This window comes from Sordaria macrospora, chromosome 5 (genome assembly GCF_033870435.1).
Source record: "Sordaria macrospora chromosome 5, complete sequence".
Classification (NCBI taxonomy): domain Eukaryota; kingdom Fungi; phylum Ascomycota; class Sordariomycetes; order Sordariales; family Sordariaceae; genus Sordaria; species Sordaria macrospora.
In genome coordinates this window covers 1,789,312-1,805,037 of record NC_089375.1, presented here as the reverse complement: position 1 = coordinate 1,805,037, position 15,726 = coordinate 1,789,312, and the positions used below count along the sequence as shown (strand labels likewise).

At 52.1% G+C, this 15,726-nt stretch overlaps 4 protein-coding genes across 4 annotated transcripts; 2 read left to right on the top strand and 2 right to left on the bottom strand.

Annotated features, from left to right (window-relative positions):
- SMAC4_09581 (uncharacterized protein) lies at positions 1-960 on the bottom strand (the record flags this gene model as incomplete). Its single annotated transcript, XM_003342841.1, has 3 exons — positions 1-228; positions 280-468; positions 889-960. The coding sequence occupies 3 exons, from the start codon at positions 958-960 to the stop codon at positions 1-3; spliced, it is 489 nt and encodes a 162-aa protein (XP_003342889.1).
- A 4,875-nt stretch (positions 961-5,835) lies between these two features.
- Positions 5,836-6,249, top strand: SMAC4_13803 (uncharacterized protein; the record flags this gene model as incomplete). Its single annotated transcript, XM_066091627.1, has 1 exon — positions 5,836-6,249. One exon carries the CDS (start codon positions 5,836-5,838, stop codon positions 6,247-6,249), a length of 414 nt encoding a protein of 137 aa, XP_065947159.1.
- A 2,726-nt stretch (positions 6,250-8,975) lies between these two features.
- Positions 8,976-10,268, top strand: SMAC4_13802 (uncharacterized protein; the record flags this gene model as incomplete). The annotated part of the gene is made up of 1 exon (XM_066091626.1): positions 8,976-10,268. One exon carries the CDS (start codon positions 8,976-8,978, stop codon positions 10,266-10,268), a length of 1,293 nt encoding a protein of 430 aa, XP_065947158.1.
- Positions 10,269-10,518: 250 nt separating this feature from the next.
- Positions 10,519-11,784, bottom strand: SMAC4_04185 (uncharacterized protein; the record flags this gene model as incomplete). Its single annotated transcript, XM_024655574.1, has 1 exon — positions 10,519-11,784. The coding sequence occupies one exon, from the start codon at positions 11,782-11,784 to the stop codon at positions 10,519-10,521; it is 1,266 nt and encodes a 421-aa protein (XP_024511449.1).
- Positions 11,785-15,726: the final 3,942 nt, after the last annotated feature.

Below are 15,726 nucleotides of genomic sequence, written 5' to 3'. Positions count from 1 at the left end.
TTACCGTTCCATCGTCCTGATCGGGGCCGTAGCCGTGATTGCCGGAGCCGGAGCCGAAACCTTGAGAAACGCCACGTGGCCACCCGAGTCCTGGGACGGAGCCGGAGCTAGGAACGCGCTGCTGATTGACCTCGTAGCTGAAGCGATACCCTTTAGCTTGGTGGTTCCTGGTTGAGAGACCACGCAGCAGTCGACGGCGGTAAACGCCTTCGCATCTCGGCGAGAGCGCTGTGTTGACCTAGTGGTCTAATTGTTTTCTCGTCGGTCTCTGTTCCTCACTAGCGGTATTGCGCCTTTGCTGCTCATTGGGGGAGTCGAAGCGATCAGCGCCGGAGAGGAATAGCAAATGCGCTTGAGCTTGCCGGATCCCTTGTTGTCATCCTGATCGCAATGGTTATCAACCGTTGTCATTCGGGCCTCAGTGGCTATGATGTTGCCAGGCTTGTTGATCATGTGCTGGTAACCGTTCTTATTTGGTGAGTGTTATGGCGACAGAAATATAGCCGCGAGATTGGCCAGCTGGTTAATATTGTAAGTCCTGATCCCGGCCGACACGCAACCGCCACGACTCCGGCCACAACTTCCTCACCAGGAAGAGGAGCAAGAGTCAGCCACGATTCACGCGATACTCAATAATTCCGTATCCGTAGTATCGAGAAATTGCTAGGCTACCCAAGAAGAGACGGTGATTCTGGTGTAGACAACGCACGCTTCGGGTTCGACAACAGTGGCTTCGACTTGGCCAGCATTCGCTCAGACGACGGCGGGCTTATAACGCAGGCTCGACAACACCGGCTTCTACCACGACGACCTGCCAACAGTTAGCCAATGACCATAACCAATGGTACAAACTGCCACCTTGACCACCATCGAAGAATACACACTCACCGCATAAGTCCAACCAACATCGAAGAGTACACCCACCGCATTAGTCGCTTGGTTCGTTTCGGCCACCGACATCTTTCCGATCGTGCAAGACGGGAAGCACCATTCCAGTGAATGTATTTCGGCGCAATCTTCCTCGCGGACCACGCCGTCCCACGAAGAACCACACCTGACGGTAAAGGATTGTCCCGAGAAAACGTGCAAGAACCGACCCTGGAGCAAGGAAGTGCAAGACCTGAGTATTGCCACTCCGGTTCTGTGAATCACAGTTAAATCCATCCGTTTGTCTTACCCACTAGACCGCTAGGCAGTCAGGCAGTCAGGTGGCACCACAATCCAGATGAAAATAGCTCAGCCGGGGTCATCATGTGCAAGAGCACTGGATCGCCAACGGGCCTCGCGGCCTTGGTGACCGGTGTGACCGTGACCAAGCTGCTCCCGAGGTGGTCCCGAGAAAACCTGCAAGAAATATGCCATGTGCAGGAAAACTGTGAAGACTGAGTGGTGTCCTTGGAACTTCCTTATTGAAGAGGAAGTCGTCCAGCTCATCAGCAGCACGCTTGCTGTTGACAAAGATGATGGTGTGACCGGTGCCCAAGAGGCGATGTGTTGAGGAGGTCCAGGCAAGCTTGTTTCTTCGGATGCGGTTCGGCCCAGATGGCGTCCTGCTTGATGTTGCTGTGGGTGCTTCCGGCATGACCGGCGCGGTGGCGCACATGGTTGTCCGCAAGATGGTCCTGGCAAGGCCGCGAGCGGCCATGAGCGGCCTTGGGGAATGTGGCCGAGAAGAACATGTATTTGATGTTGCAGCCTCGAGGCCACTTGCCGGCCAGATGGATCCTGACAACCCCAAGAACGGCATTTGGGAATGTGGCCGAGAAGAGCATGTACCTCTACTTGATGTTGCTATGGGTGCTTCCGGCGTGACCGGCGCGGTGGCGCAAGTGGTTGTCCGCAAGATGGGTCCTGGCAAGGCCATGAGCGGCCTCGAGGGCAGAGTTGGCTAAATGGGTCTTGACAAGCTCACGAGTGGCCTTGGGGAATGTGGCCGAGAAGAGCATATATTTGATGCTGCAGCCTTGGGAGCAGTTGTCGGCTAGATGGGTCATGACAAGCCCACGAGCGGCTATGGGAAATGTGGCGGAGAAGAGCATGTACTTGATGTTGCCCTCTTCCGCCGCTCCGGGTCTGTGGAGGAGATAGTATCAGCATGGGCTTCTGCTGTTGGGTAGAGACCGACGTCTTTGCAAGGTGGCCATACCACCTCGTCAATGACTGCCGCGAGAGGAAACGCCAATAATACCGCCAACATCACCAACGCAGTCAACTCCGCCAATCCCGCTGAGACATGCCCTTCTCATCCACAACCTCACCTCCACCCCCAGCAGTAGCGTCAAGAGGACTCCTGGCACTGGCCGCGGCAAGCTGCTTCTTCTTTTTCTTCCCCTCAGTCTAGAAGTAAGAGAAACATCAGTTGTTCAAAACAGTAGCCAACCAGCCAACTAACCAGTCATTTGTGTGTCTGAGTCGCACCCACAACCCCCCGCGGCTCGGATCTTAACCCTCAATGGATCGAGGGCACCATTCACCCGCAGGTGGTGGAACGATGCGGCATTTACTGGGATCTGTGTAGGATTTACGCATTTTGAAGGAATTTACCGTTAAGCAGACAACAACAATGACATCGGTTGGCTGGCTGGCTGGCTGGCTGGCTGGCTGGCTGACTTAAGGAAAGGGAAGGGCGGACGGGAAACTGCCCGTGTAAAGAAGAAGAGATGTGACTTACAGCTTTAAGACTGTCCTGCCTGTCATCAACTCGGAGGATGCTCCGGAGGATGCTCCGGATGATGTCAAGGAGTCTCCGGAGAAGAAGCTTAGACGGAGACTGCCACGAGAAATTCCAGCAAGGACAGGACGGTCCTGAGATAGCGCGCAAGGAGTAATTGTCCCTGAGGCGAGAAGTCACAGGATCCAAAAAGATCCTGTCCCCCTTGTCGCTGTGAAATACAGAACCATCAAGGTCCTCGCTAAGTCACCGCTCGACTTACACGGCTTACACGGCTGCCACTCAGAACACCAAGGCCCACCATCACCAGGTGATGTCTGTAAGGCGGCTCGGCCCGTATGATCGACCGTCCCGTAGCTATCTTGTCGAGGAGGCCGATTACTGGGAAGCTTGTGATATCGTTCGTCGGGATCGCAAAAGCGAGGCAAGTCGACAGTTGGATCGGAGGGGTCTGCCCAAGAAGAGATGATGGCCATGACCGTCCAACTTCTGTCGGTGGAGTCGATCGATCGGTCGCAGAACGATAAAGTATAGAATTTAATCGTAGCGGCTGTAAGGAAGAATGAGATCAGCAAGGTCGCGAAGGAGAATCGGGCGGTCGAAGTCGGGAAGGAGGAGGGTACGAATGAGGTCGCGAAAGAGAAATCAATCGAGTGTGGGAGGTAAACGAGGCAATCGAGATCTGTCCAGTCAAAGTTAGCAGTGACACACAAACCGAAGGAACATTACCTATGCGCAACTGGAGAAAGTCCTTCACGCCGGTCCCGCCGGCTCACACCCTTTGTGCCCAGCACATCAACCTGTAGCCAATTGCCATGGAGAAGCAGAAGCCCAGCTTGGACTTCCAATATGAACACCAAGACCAACAAGTGACTTTGCATCGTGTATTGGCCATTTCGCACACTTTTGCAAATTTTGCAACCGTCGAATTTTCCTGTCGTGGGGACGAGGAAAATTGCCCGGATGGCTGAGAGGAGAAAATATCTTGTTCCTATTGATGGTGTCCTGCTCTAAATGTCATGTGTACCTTACTTGCGGGAGATCGAATGGGTATCGTCTAATTCTAGTCTGCTGTCTGGTGAGCGAAAAGCAAATGGGTATATAGAAGCAGCCGCTGCCGCGCGCCATATGAGTGCCCCTGCCCATGTTGAAGATTCGAGATCGAAAAAAAGGAAATATCGGTGAAACCGAAAAAGAAAAAAAGTGACAAACCAAAGCCACAGCTTCCCACGGTCTTCCACTTTGTTGCCTCGTCGCACACTCGCTCTGTACCTTGGGTATCTCCAGATCCTAGATCCCCAAACTCCAAGCTCCAAACCGAAAACCTCCAACGCCTGGAAGCAAACCTCCAAACAGAGACGAGATGAAAAGCAAACCGAAAGCCTTGAGAACCAGGAAACCGTAACCGCTTGTTGTAAATCGTGTAAGTCGTGAACCGTAAGCCGTACTCGTTGACCAGAAAGCCGAAACCAGAGAAGTGCCGATAGGAGCACAGCCCATCGTTGTCCTCCTTGCCAACTCCTGCTCCCCTAACGCCGAAGCCGCCCAACGCCAACGCCAACGCCAACGCCATCCCCAACAACGGCAACAACCACAATAAGTGCCCCGGGCAAAAGGTAAAAGACCCTCAGCAACAACCAGCGTGTCCTCTATGAGGCTAAGGCTGCCGTCGATAAGAAGCGTTATGAGGACGAGCTGAAGCCACTGACCAAGATGGCAACGACCACGAGGCTTTGAACCCCAGCAACCGCGTCAGGACCAGCAACAATGCGACCCTGTCTCCTAGAACTGTCTTCAGCGTCGATACCAAAGCGACTATATACTCCGCTTTATCAAAGGCGTTGATCAATGCATGAGTGGGCAGAGCAAGTGTCCGGTGCCCAACTTCCCGACACTATAGATCGGGGAGATCGTGGCCATCTACCTCGGCACTCATTACAGACAAGACCCAGGCATCCCAAAGATCAAGCTCCCCTTACTGAGGTTGCTGCTGCTGCTGCCAAAGCTGTTGGAGGTGTCCCGTGTCACGTGCGGCCAGCCATGGCTCCCTCTGGCCATGGCCCCACCGCACAGGGACCTCCCTTGCCCTAGTTTTAGACCTCCAGACTTTTACACAGTCTGAACTCTACACAATACATCATCATTGATTCGTTCGTGGTTGTTCACCCTGTTCACAGGTTATGAGCCCTCTTGACGCAATCTTCGTCAATCCTTAATCGCATCAGCGATACCTTCACCTTCTCGACGTCGCTAGCGACCGACAGAAACCCAGCATTGCCCTCGACGTTGCATCGCGACCGACAAGGCAACCCCCCAGATAATCAACCTCGACGTTGCATCGCGACCGACAGGCTACCCCTCGAGTGACGTCGTAAGCGACCGACCTCATTCAAGCAATCTCAGCAATCGCTACACGACTGCGATCGAACTCCCCCCCACGTCTCGTCATCGTCGTCGAGTCAACCAAGACGACCGACTTCCTGAGAACCATTCACGGCCCGTCAAGTACACCGGCCAACACCCCTCTACCTTTCCTTCTGTCAATGACTAACAACGACTACACGATGGGCGAGATATCTTCCCTCATCCCCCTCAAGGGCGAATCCAACGTTGCCAACTGGAACCGCGCCTTGCGTTGTGAGCTTGCATGCGCCGACCTTCTTGAGTATGTCACCAAAGACGTCGCTGAGCCAGACAAGGTCAAGAAACCCGATGAGCACAAGATCTGGCGTACCGACAGAGCCAAGGCTATGAAGATCATTCAAGCCACCCTCAAGGATGACAAGGTTACGACTACCCTCAGTATCAATGGCTGGGACCAAGACAGCACTGACCCCAAGTATCTCTACGATCTTATTCGCAAGACCGTTGGCAAGGTTACCAACGAGGCTCGCGCGGATATCCTCGAGGAGTACACCTCCCTTCGTCGTGCCAACTTCGATTCCATGGCCTCTTTCCTTGTTCGCTATGATCTTCTGCGCAAGCGCGTCGCTGAGTGTGGTCTGAAAATCAACGAGAAGGTTGAAGTCCTCAATCTCTACAACATGGTCAAACGCCAGTACACTGTCGATGCCAAGTTCTGGGCGGCAGAGATGGCCAAAGACAAGCTCACTACCCTTCAACTCCTTTCTCATTTGTCAACCCTTGGCAACACAGAGGCTCGCATGACTAACCTTACCGTCCAAGTCAAGAAGACAACCTCCACTGCCAGCACTAACGATAAGAAGGATTCAATCAACAAGAACGACAAGGACCGTAAGATCCACAAGCAGGTTACCTGCTCGGACTGCGGCCAGTCCATGCGTGACGACTTCAAACACTTCCCTTGCGGTCATCATCGCAACCCTCGTACAGCTGATTGTTGGTGGTGTGATCCCGACAAGGCTCCCGCCAACTGGAGCAAGAAGAAGGAGGCTATCGAGAAAAAGGCCAACTTTACTAACACGGGCACTACCGCGGCAATTGGAGCGACCAACACTAGCTTAGCCACCCCTGGAACCACCGGCTCTGCCCTGCTCTTTGGCAACTTTGGCTTTGGAGGCCATACCTTTGCTCACTTCAAGAAGGATTTTCATTAGAGCCCATAGCGAGATCTAATCACGTTGATTCCAGTAACTCAACTGCAAAGTATCAATTACAGCATTCAACGTGTGATGTCGCTGAAGTCCAACAGGCTCCTGAGGCAACAAACCCCATGAAAGAATTGGTAGTCTACGACTCTGGTTGTGGCTCCAATATCTTCAACCATGTTAGATGGTTTACAGACCTTCAACCTTTACCAGAACCAGCCAAGCACACCATTGGTGATGGCACGGTTACCCTATCATACCATATTGGCACAGTCGAGTTAACAATGCCAACCAACAGGAAAGTCAACATTCGAGTCCGTATCAAAGACGTCATCTACTCTCCTTCGACGCCAGCCAACTTACTATCAACCAAGGCACTGCTTGAAAGCGGCTTGATCTGGGACATGAAGACCAACCAGATTCATCTCCAGAACCAGAAGTGCACTATTCGATGTGATTACATCAATGGACTGGTAGTCCTTCCAGTAATTCAACCCTTCAACTTCAACCAGTCTAGAATCGAGACTAAGGACGTCATGCTCGCTTCTATCAACTATTCAACTATGCACAAGAGGATGATGCACGCAGGAAGAGAGCAGGTCATGAAGGCGTGCCAAGAGGCTGCCATTACCCTCAGCAATACCCATGATCACTTTTGTGATGGTTGTATGCGCGCAAAGGCTACTGATACTATACCCAAGCATGCGCATACTGTTACAACGATCACTCCAGTGCAGTTTATCCGTGGAGACGTCATTCAGCACAACCACCCGAACCATCTGGGACAACGATACTGTGTCCACTTCATTTGTGAAGCCTCTGGTCATCACTGGGTTGACTTCTGTACAACCAAGGGCGAGGCATCTACTAAACTGAAGCAGTTCAAGAAATGGATTGAGCTCCAGACAGGTCTTAAAGTCAAAGTCGTTGGACTTGACGGCGGACCAGAATGGGGGCTTCCAACCAAGGAGTTTCAGAACAGTCAACTACACAAATGGGCCAACGAGGAAGGCGTTCAGATCTACAAGACGACTGCTCACACCCCATGGATGAACGGTAAATCAGAAAGAGCTGGAGCAATCATCATGGAGCGCTCCAGAGCCCTTATGATCGACCTCAACATTCCACCCCATCTCTGGTCCTTCGTTGTTCAAAGCGTTGTTACCGTAATGAATCTGATGCCCTCAAAGGCAAATCCAGAAGGCAAAAGCCCACATGAGCTACTCTGCAGAGCCATTCCTGGTTACCCCAAGGACGAGATAAAGCCATGGATCAAGCACCTACGCACCTACTTCTGCACCGCGTACTATTACATCAAACCCCAGAAACGTACTAAAGGCGATAAGTTTGAGGAACGAAGCCGTCCTGGTCGTCTAATCGGATACGATGACGCCTATGGCCGTATCTACTGGATCTGGGACCCTGAAACTGGCCAGATTATTCGAGCCAGTGCCGTGAAATTCGTCGAGACAAATCAACCAGGATCCCCAGAGGAGGAAGCTCTACAACATGCCGTTGTCTTTAGTGATCAAACCATACAGGAGATCAAAGATGTCACTGACAGTGGAATCCAGTACTGGATCAACGTTACTGGAACCCACGCGCCGGTAGATTCCCCAACCCCATCTAAACAGATCACTGACAAGTTCAACCCCACTACAGAGAAGAAGGACATGGTCCTCGAGCTCCCGCCAACTCACTACCTTACTCCAGAAGCCACGAGATCTCCAGAACTCCTTCCCGACTCCCCCAACAAACCGATGCGATCTATGGAGCAAGAGGAGGACTTTGTTGACCTCGACAACCTGGCCGAGGAGGATCCCATACCAGGAGCGTTTTATGAATCATCTGATGGGTTTGAGACTGCAGATGAAGGAGACACTACTCCTGATGAGCACGCTGGTGCCGCAGACACGTCTCGTTCCACCCCTTCCCCTCAAGATCAAGAAGCCCCTGCTCCCCAGACCGTTGTCCCCATCAAGACTAAACAACCCGACTTGTCCCTCGAGATCGCCAGACTCCAGCTCGATACCCCCACACCAGCTCAAAGACAGCGAGCTCAAAGGCCGCTGTCCAAATCTCCAGACCCGCTTTCAATGGAACAATCTCAACACCCAGAGACCACGGCAAATGAACCAGCTGAGCCAGAGCAGGCACAAGGAAGCCAACCCTCTGAGGAACCCGCTCCGGCAGTACCTCCAGAGGTAAGCGAAGGCAGACCTCGCCGCTCAGTGGCCAAGCCACCCGGCTTCAAGTACGACGTTCAGCGAGCCACTGACAGTAACAACAACGTTGTTGATCCCACCCCGGAACTCCCCACCTTCTTCCATGGCATCGCGGAAGCTAGTCGTGTGACTCGCATCCCCGAATACTGCCTGACAGCCATGGAGGTGCTTTATGACCTTGCTTGCGCTAAAATAGACCGTACCATCCCCAAGAACTACAACCAAGCTGTCAAACTGGCCAACTACAGATCATACTGGTTGCCAGCGATGGAAAAGCAAGTCAAGGCCCTGGAGGATGCAGGAGTCTACTATTTGGTGAAGCGAACCCCGGAAATGCACGTTTTACCCGGTAAATGGGTTTATGATGAGAAGTACAATATCGACTTGAAGGAGTATTTGGCTCGAGCGAGATGGGTAGTCTGCGGCAACTTTGAACACAATAAATGGGACCTACAGGATATCTACGCCGCCGTCGCTAACTCGGTCAGTGTGAGACTTTTCCTTTGCATTATGGCCATCAACGATTTCGAGTGCGAACAATACGACTTCAACACCGCCTTCTTGAATGCCCTCATTCCTGAGGATGGCAAGAAGTATTACGTTGAACAACCGACTGGTCTTGAAAAAGAGGATCGCCACACATGGGTATGCCAGCTGGTTCGAGCCCTATATGGACTAAAACGCAGCCCCCTTTTTTGGTTTGAGACCTTACTGCCAGTCCTGAAAGCACTAGGCTTCACACCCATAGGTGCAGATTTGTGCCTCCTGGTGAACAATACCCTGGGTGCGATTATGGTTCTTTACGTTGATGACTTCCTCTTGGCAGCAGCCAACCTCAAGATCATCACCCACATCAAAGGAACCCTGGAAAAGAAGTTCAAACTCAAACATCTGGGCCCAGTTAGGACCTTTTTAGGCTTTGACATCGTCAGAAATCGAACTGAGCGTACCGTCTTTATCTCACAAGAACGATACACCAAGACAATGATTGACAAGTTCACGAAAGGCCTCGCCAAAGGACAAGACCTTCACCCGACAAAGACACCCTGGCCTCCGGACTTCAAAATCCACGGGGGTGGGGAAGTTTCTGGTCAGCAGAAAGCCTACATCAAGAGCACAGGCTCGTTAAACTACTTATCCACTGGTACCCGACCGGACATCACGTTCACCGTCAGCAAATTGTGCGAGGGTAATGCGAAGCCAACCGATCGTCACCTTACCGTGATGAAACACCTTTATCGCTACCTGACTGGCCATTCAGATTTGGGTATTGTTCTGGGAGGACGCTTCTCACCGACTGCTGGCCGCCTTGATCTGCAATTCAGGGCATATGCAGATGCCTCTTTTGCAGACAACATTCCAGACAGAAAGAGTACAGCTGGGCACGTCGTGTTCCTTACCTGCGGTCCCATCCACTGGAAATCTAAGAAGCAGAGCCTTGTCACAACCAGTACGACAGAGGCAGAGTTCGTGAATTTGGTCCCTACAGCGAAGTCGCTGGAATGGATTGGAAGCATGTTGAAAGACCTGGGTCTTGGAGTCAACACCAACCAGATCCTTTACACAGACAGCGAGAATGCCAGGAACCGGGTGCTCAACGTAAACGTGCCGGCTCGTAACCGCTACATCGATATACGATACAAGTGGTTGATTCAGCAGGCGGAAATGAAGGCAATCAACGTGATCCATTTGGCCGGGGAGGATATGCCAGCAGACGGATTGACGAAGGCATTGAAGGCGGATAAGCACGCAAAGTTCGTGAAGTTGATTGGCCTTGTCCAGCAGAAGGTTCCCTGGACTTGAACACAAGGGAACCACCATCATGTAAACAAACACCATGTAAATAGTATCTCGACTCTATTAGAGAATCTTTCGGTCTACGGGGGTGTGTTGGAGGTGTCCCGTGTCACGTGCGGCCAGCCATGGCTCCCTCTGGCCATGGCCCCACCGCACAGGGACCTCCCTTGCCCTAGTTTTAGACCTCCAGACTTTTACACAGTCTGAACTCTACACAATACATCATCATTGATTCGTTCGTGGTTGTTCACCCTGTTCACAAAAGCTCATCCTGCTGGAATTCATCCTCCTGAAGATCGCCCTGTTGGTATTCACCCTGCTGAACCTCGTCCTCTTCATCTTCCTCCTGCTGCTGAAGCTCCTGCAGCTGCTGCATTGCGTCGCCATATGTATCCTCTGCATCCGCGGGTGTAGGGACAGGCGTGGGTAGGCGGCGTGCGGGAGTGGGTTCATCGGCAGGTACAGGCGCACGTGGCTCCTCGATAATAGGCACAGCCACTTCCGGTTGCTGTACTCCATTTGGCTGAACGTTTGTTGCTGCGTTCCCATTTCCGTTTCCGTTCCCATTCTGGCCGATGAAGTTAAAGTTCAAATTGATATCCTGGTGGTTGAGTGCCTGGACGTTTTGGGACAGTTGGAAGACGGGCTGAAAGACAGGCTGGACGGGACGCGAAACCGTAGCGATGGGAACATTTTGCGCGACGCGGTTGGGGTTGCTGCCGGTTAGGTGGCTGGCCGGAGGGTTGGTAAAGCTGTCTTGTAGGCCATATTCCACGGCATGGCCGTTGATGGTGTTGCCAGAAATCCCATTGAAACCGTTGGCAAAGGCATTGTCCATGACACCCCCCAAGCCTCCCCCCACACGCATGTTGTTGTCATAGAAGATCGTGTTGTCAATAAAAGGGCTGTATTTAATGCCGTTAGGCAAAAAAAAGCCCATGACATCGCCGTTCACACCGTTCTTGTTGCCTATGTAGCCGTTGGCCGGGTGGTTGCCAATGCTGGCGCCGTTGATGCCATTGTTCTTGGGAAACCCAAAACCATTTCTGTTATTGCTTTGGTAGGCCCGGGGCGCTGAGCCTGCAACAGAACCAAAGGTAAATCCGTTGCCAACCTGACTGTTGCCGAACGAAAAGGCATCGCCATCCAAGCCGTGCCCAAACCCATTGCCGAGCCACTCTGTGCCAAGCATCTGCGCCCCAGAGAAAGAACCCATGCCGATGCCCATGTCCATGCCCATGTCAGCACCCTGGTTGACAGCATTGTTCGAGTTGATGACCGGAGCAGGGCTCATCACTCTGGTGCCGGTAGTGGCACGGCGCGTATAGGCCAGCGGGGGCCCCTCATTCCTCTGGTTTTGGGCCGGTACCAAAAACTCCTGATGCTGCTGTTGGTACCGAGGCAACTGCTGGGACTGCTGGTGTTGCTGATCCTGTTGCTCCCACGAGGGGCGGTTGGTGATTTGGGCGGACAGAGAAGACAGGTTACCCAGGTTTGTTACGATCCAATCGTTGAGCCTCATGTAAGCTAGATAGATTGACCAATCAGATAGGACCCGGGGTCCCGAGTCTACGGGACCACGGGACGGACCCGATGTCCCGGGCTTTCGGGACCACGGGACGGGGTTGAAGACCAGTATATAAGAAGGCCTCCTGGCCTTCGTTATACCTGGTTCTTCAGCAAGCAATAGCTATCACAACCTACCAGTACCTTTTGGCTACTACTCCGTTACTCTATTGTTCTATCCCAGCGATAATACTCCTGTGCTTGTAACGGTTCGTCACAAGGTTGTGGCGTTTGTTGGCGTTGCCATTGTCGTTAGTATACTCGTTGTCTTCATGGGCGTGCTTTCGCGGGTTGGCCTTCGAACCCCGGACTTGAGCTGCAGCAGCATCCTTAATGGCCTCAACGGTGTTCAGACGCCGTTCCTCGTCGAAATCCTTTGCATCTTGTTGATTCTTCTTGAGAAGCCTCTGAATGCGACCCTGTATTGCAAAGAAAAACTAGCGGAAATTCCAGGAGCACGATTGGGCTGCCAGGCGCCGACTGGGCCAGAAATATATATTTTTTTTTAAAAAGATATTAAAAAAATTGAAAAGGACAAACGTCAGTAAAATTTGGCGGAAGCGCTCTCGCATTCCGTAGAAAAACTTGTGCATAGTAATTGTCGACAAATCCATTTCGTGGGAATATCATAGCAATCTATCGGTATGTTGCCGCCGACAGTAATTCCCATAAGATTGAGAGAAATTTCTGAATCGAGGATATTTCGAAAAGATCGAGGGATATTAGATCGAGGATATCTCAAAGAGACCGAGGAGTATCAGATCGAGGGCTTCGGTGGTATCGAGTTTGTAATTTTTTTCTTTTCGGGTACCGGTAGCTTCGTAAAGTTGTAATACCATATAATGTTTCACACGTCGGATTCGCGAAGGTGAGATTTTGGTGACGACCGCAATCCTGATCCAAGGCGACGGCCAGGTTTGGCACTAACAGAGACAGTAACATCAGTTGATCCGAGTAGGCAAGAAACATTGGAATGCAACTTGGTCAACTGGAATGTGCCCCTGGGCTGAGTGACTGGAATGTTGCAGGTAAGGAAGCCGAGTGACCCCTACGAGAACGCCATGCGTTGGGGGAAAAAAGCAAACAGATGTTGAGCGACAATCACGTAAGCAACACACCTTGGTATATGGTTCACTTTTAGAGCCGAGATATTTGGTCAGACGGGGTATATCGTATTCGGGCTTCGGTCCATTGACGAACATAGCGCACAAGAGCTTATATTCGGCCATGATGACGCCAACTGGGGTTTTGAAGGCTTTAGGTTCCTCTGGCGCCATCGTGGCAGGTGTCTTCATGCTGTTGAGGGTTAGTTGTCGCCAGTTATGGTGTTGTGAAGTTGAAAAGGACTTGAGGCCTGGCTCGGGCAAATTCGAATCAACAAAGCAGCGTGATCGGCTTGTCCACGGTTGAAAATCGAAGGCGACTGAGTTATCTGAGGAGCCAATGAGGATAGCTTTCGGGGCGTCAAGTATAGATTGCTGCTGGCGGTGTCATCAATACCTCGCGTGGGCTGCCTGGCGAAGTATTCTCTTCTGTCGATTCTGTCTTTGTCACTGCGGTCGATGAGGACTCGAGGCCTGATTTGGTCAAGTTGGAATCAAATAGATGATCTAGAAGATTTGTAAATCAGTCAAGAATGGAGCGTCCCGGGTGGTTGAGCGATACATGGTGGAAAACTTGTGAGGTGGTTGATGGTAAATTGCTCCTGTAGGTAATAAGCTTTGCGCCAGTTGCTTGGCTAGCCTATTTGATTTCTTCTTTCCGTTGTCGCTTGTTCTTGTTGACGTTGTTCGTGTCGTCAGGATCGTTGCTGCCGTTTTTGTTGCTGTTGTAGTCGAGGAGAAGGGCATCGAGGAAAATGGGAGTGTAAGGAAGAAGAGGAGGAAGTGGACAGATTGAAAACAGTAGGGGATTCAAGTGCTTCTTGCTGCTTGGCTTACTGCTTTTATTTTTTTCTGCCGCCGTTGTTGTTGCTTGCGGTAGTGTGGTTGCCGCGATGGCTATTTTTGTTGTTGAGAGAAGGATGAGGGCGACGAGGAAGAATTGGAGGGGCTGGAGGGGTTGGAAGAGAGGGAGGAGGAGGAAGTGGACAGAGTGAAGCAGTCAAAACTTCAAGAGCTTTTTCGTTGCTTGGCTTACTGCTTTTAATTTTCCGCTGCCGCCGTTATTGTTCTTTTCGGTGTTGTCGTTGCCGCCGTGAGTATTTTGTTTGGGAGAAGGTTTGGGAGAAGGAAGAGGACGACGAGGAGGAGGGGGAGGAAGTTGGAGGGGTTGGAGGAGAGGGAGGATGAGGAAGTTCCAACGGATGGGGACTGCCAAATCTTTGGTTTCAGGATTTTCCCACAGGACCGCCCGCTTGGTGACGGTTACTTGTCGTACAAAGTCAATCCTACGGCTGCAGTACCTTCACTGGGGCGTTCAAGAGGACGTCAACGAGCCAGAAAACCTCAAGTTGGCGGTACTGGAGTGCCTAAGAGCTGACCAAGAGCCGCTTCGCAATGTTAGGATTGCTGGAATCGACAAAGCTGAGCGTGAACTGGTTGATATTGCGCCTTGGGAGGACTCTCGAGTTGTTGAATGCTAAATCCAGCCTTGGTAGAGCGGTTCTTCGGGCTTGCATCAGGCGTGGGCTGGTCTGGATCACTCTTCCTAGAGCGCTCGCGAGGACTGGTATAGTTGCGTGTATCGTAAGGGCGGCTACGAAGCTACCAGGTCTAAGATCTGACCAGCAGGCTAGCAGTGAACGCCCAAATCCAGCCATGGTAGTGTAGATCTTCCGACTTGCGCTGGGCGTGAGCTGGTCTGGGTCATTCCTCGAGGAGGATTGTCGCGCGTAGGTATGGTTACGTGAACCGAAAGGGCGGCTACGAAGCTACCGGGAGCAAATCTTCGTACTTGCGTTGGGCGTAGGTTGGACTGGTCTGTAGTACTTCTCGAGGAGGATCAACGAAGTTTGGTTATTGTCACGTGTATCAGAAGCGCGAGTAGAAAGCTGGTGGTCCTGGTATCCGGCTAGGAATGAACGTCATGGCGGCCGTATCAGAAGGAAGGTGGCCAAACGCTGTAGGCTGCTGGGCTGTGGGTGTGGCTTGAGGGAGGTAGTGACAGGTGGCTGGCAACGGTAGGTCGGGCCGGGCGGTATCGAGGACTGACGGGCCAAGCCGGCGGGCGAGCAGACGAGCAGTGACCATGATGGCTTGTCATGATCCACTGCCTTGTACCTGTAAGCTATGGTGTACGAGAAGAGCATACATAGAACGCAAGCAAGACACGCAAAAATTGCAAAACAATAGGATACACAGAACAGAGAGCACAGGCCTGGAGGAGTTCGACCTCTCGAGACTGTGTAATGTCAAGTAAATCCGGGCGAGCGACACGGGCGGTATCGAGGAACTGACGGGCCCGGCGGGCGGGCGGGCGAGCAGACGACCAGTGACCATGATGGCTTGTTGTGATCCACCGCCTTGCGCTTGTAAGCATATGGGGAAGTGAACGGGCAGCGCAAGTAAAACACAGGAAGACACGCAATAACTGCAAAGACTGGATAGACATGATTGAGGACAGCAATCATGGATGGGTTTGACGGAGAAGACGTACCGGAGGCGATGCTTCGGAGCAGCGTGGAAAGGCCAATTTCTCCTTGACGTTGTTGAGAGAGAGAACATGCCAAGCCCAAAAAATTTCATCCGAACTCCGAAAAGATCGGAAACACTCGACAGGGTGGCACCTACCTCCCGGCAACTACACCATAGCCTTTCGTGGGCACCATGGAGAGAAACAGGAAGATGCATACCCACGAACTTTTGCGAACTGGAACAAGGAGAAAACATCGAGTGTCTTCGTCAAATGGCCCTATTCCCAGATCTGGAACGTTAGCCAGTCCTTGCCTGCACACAGC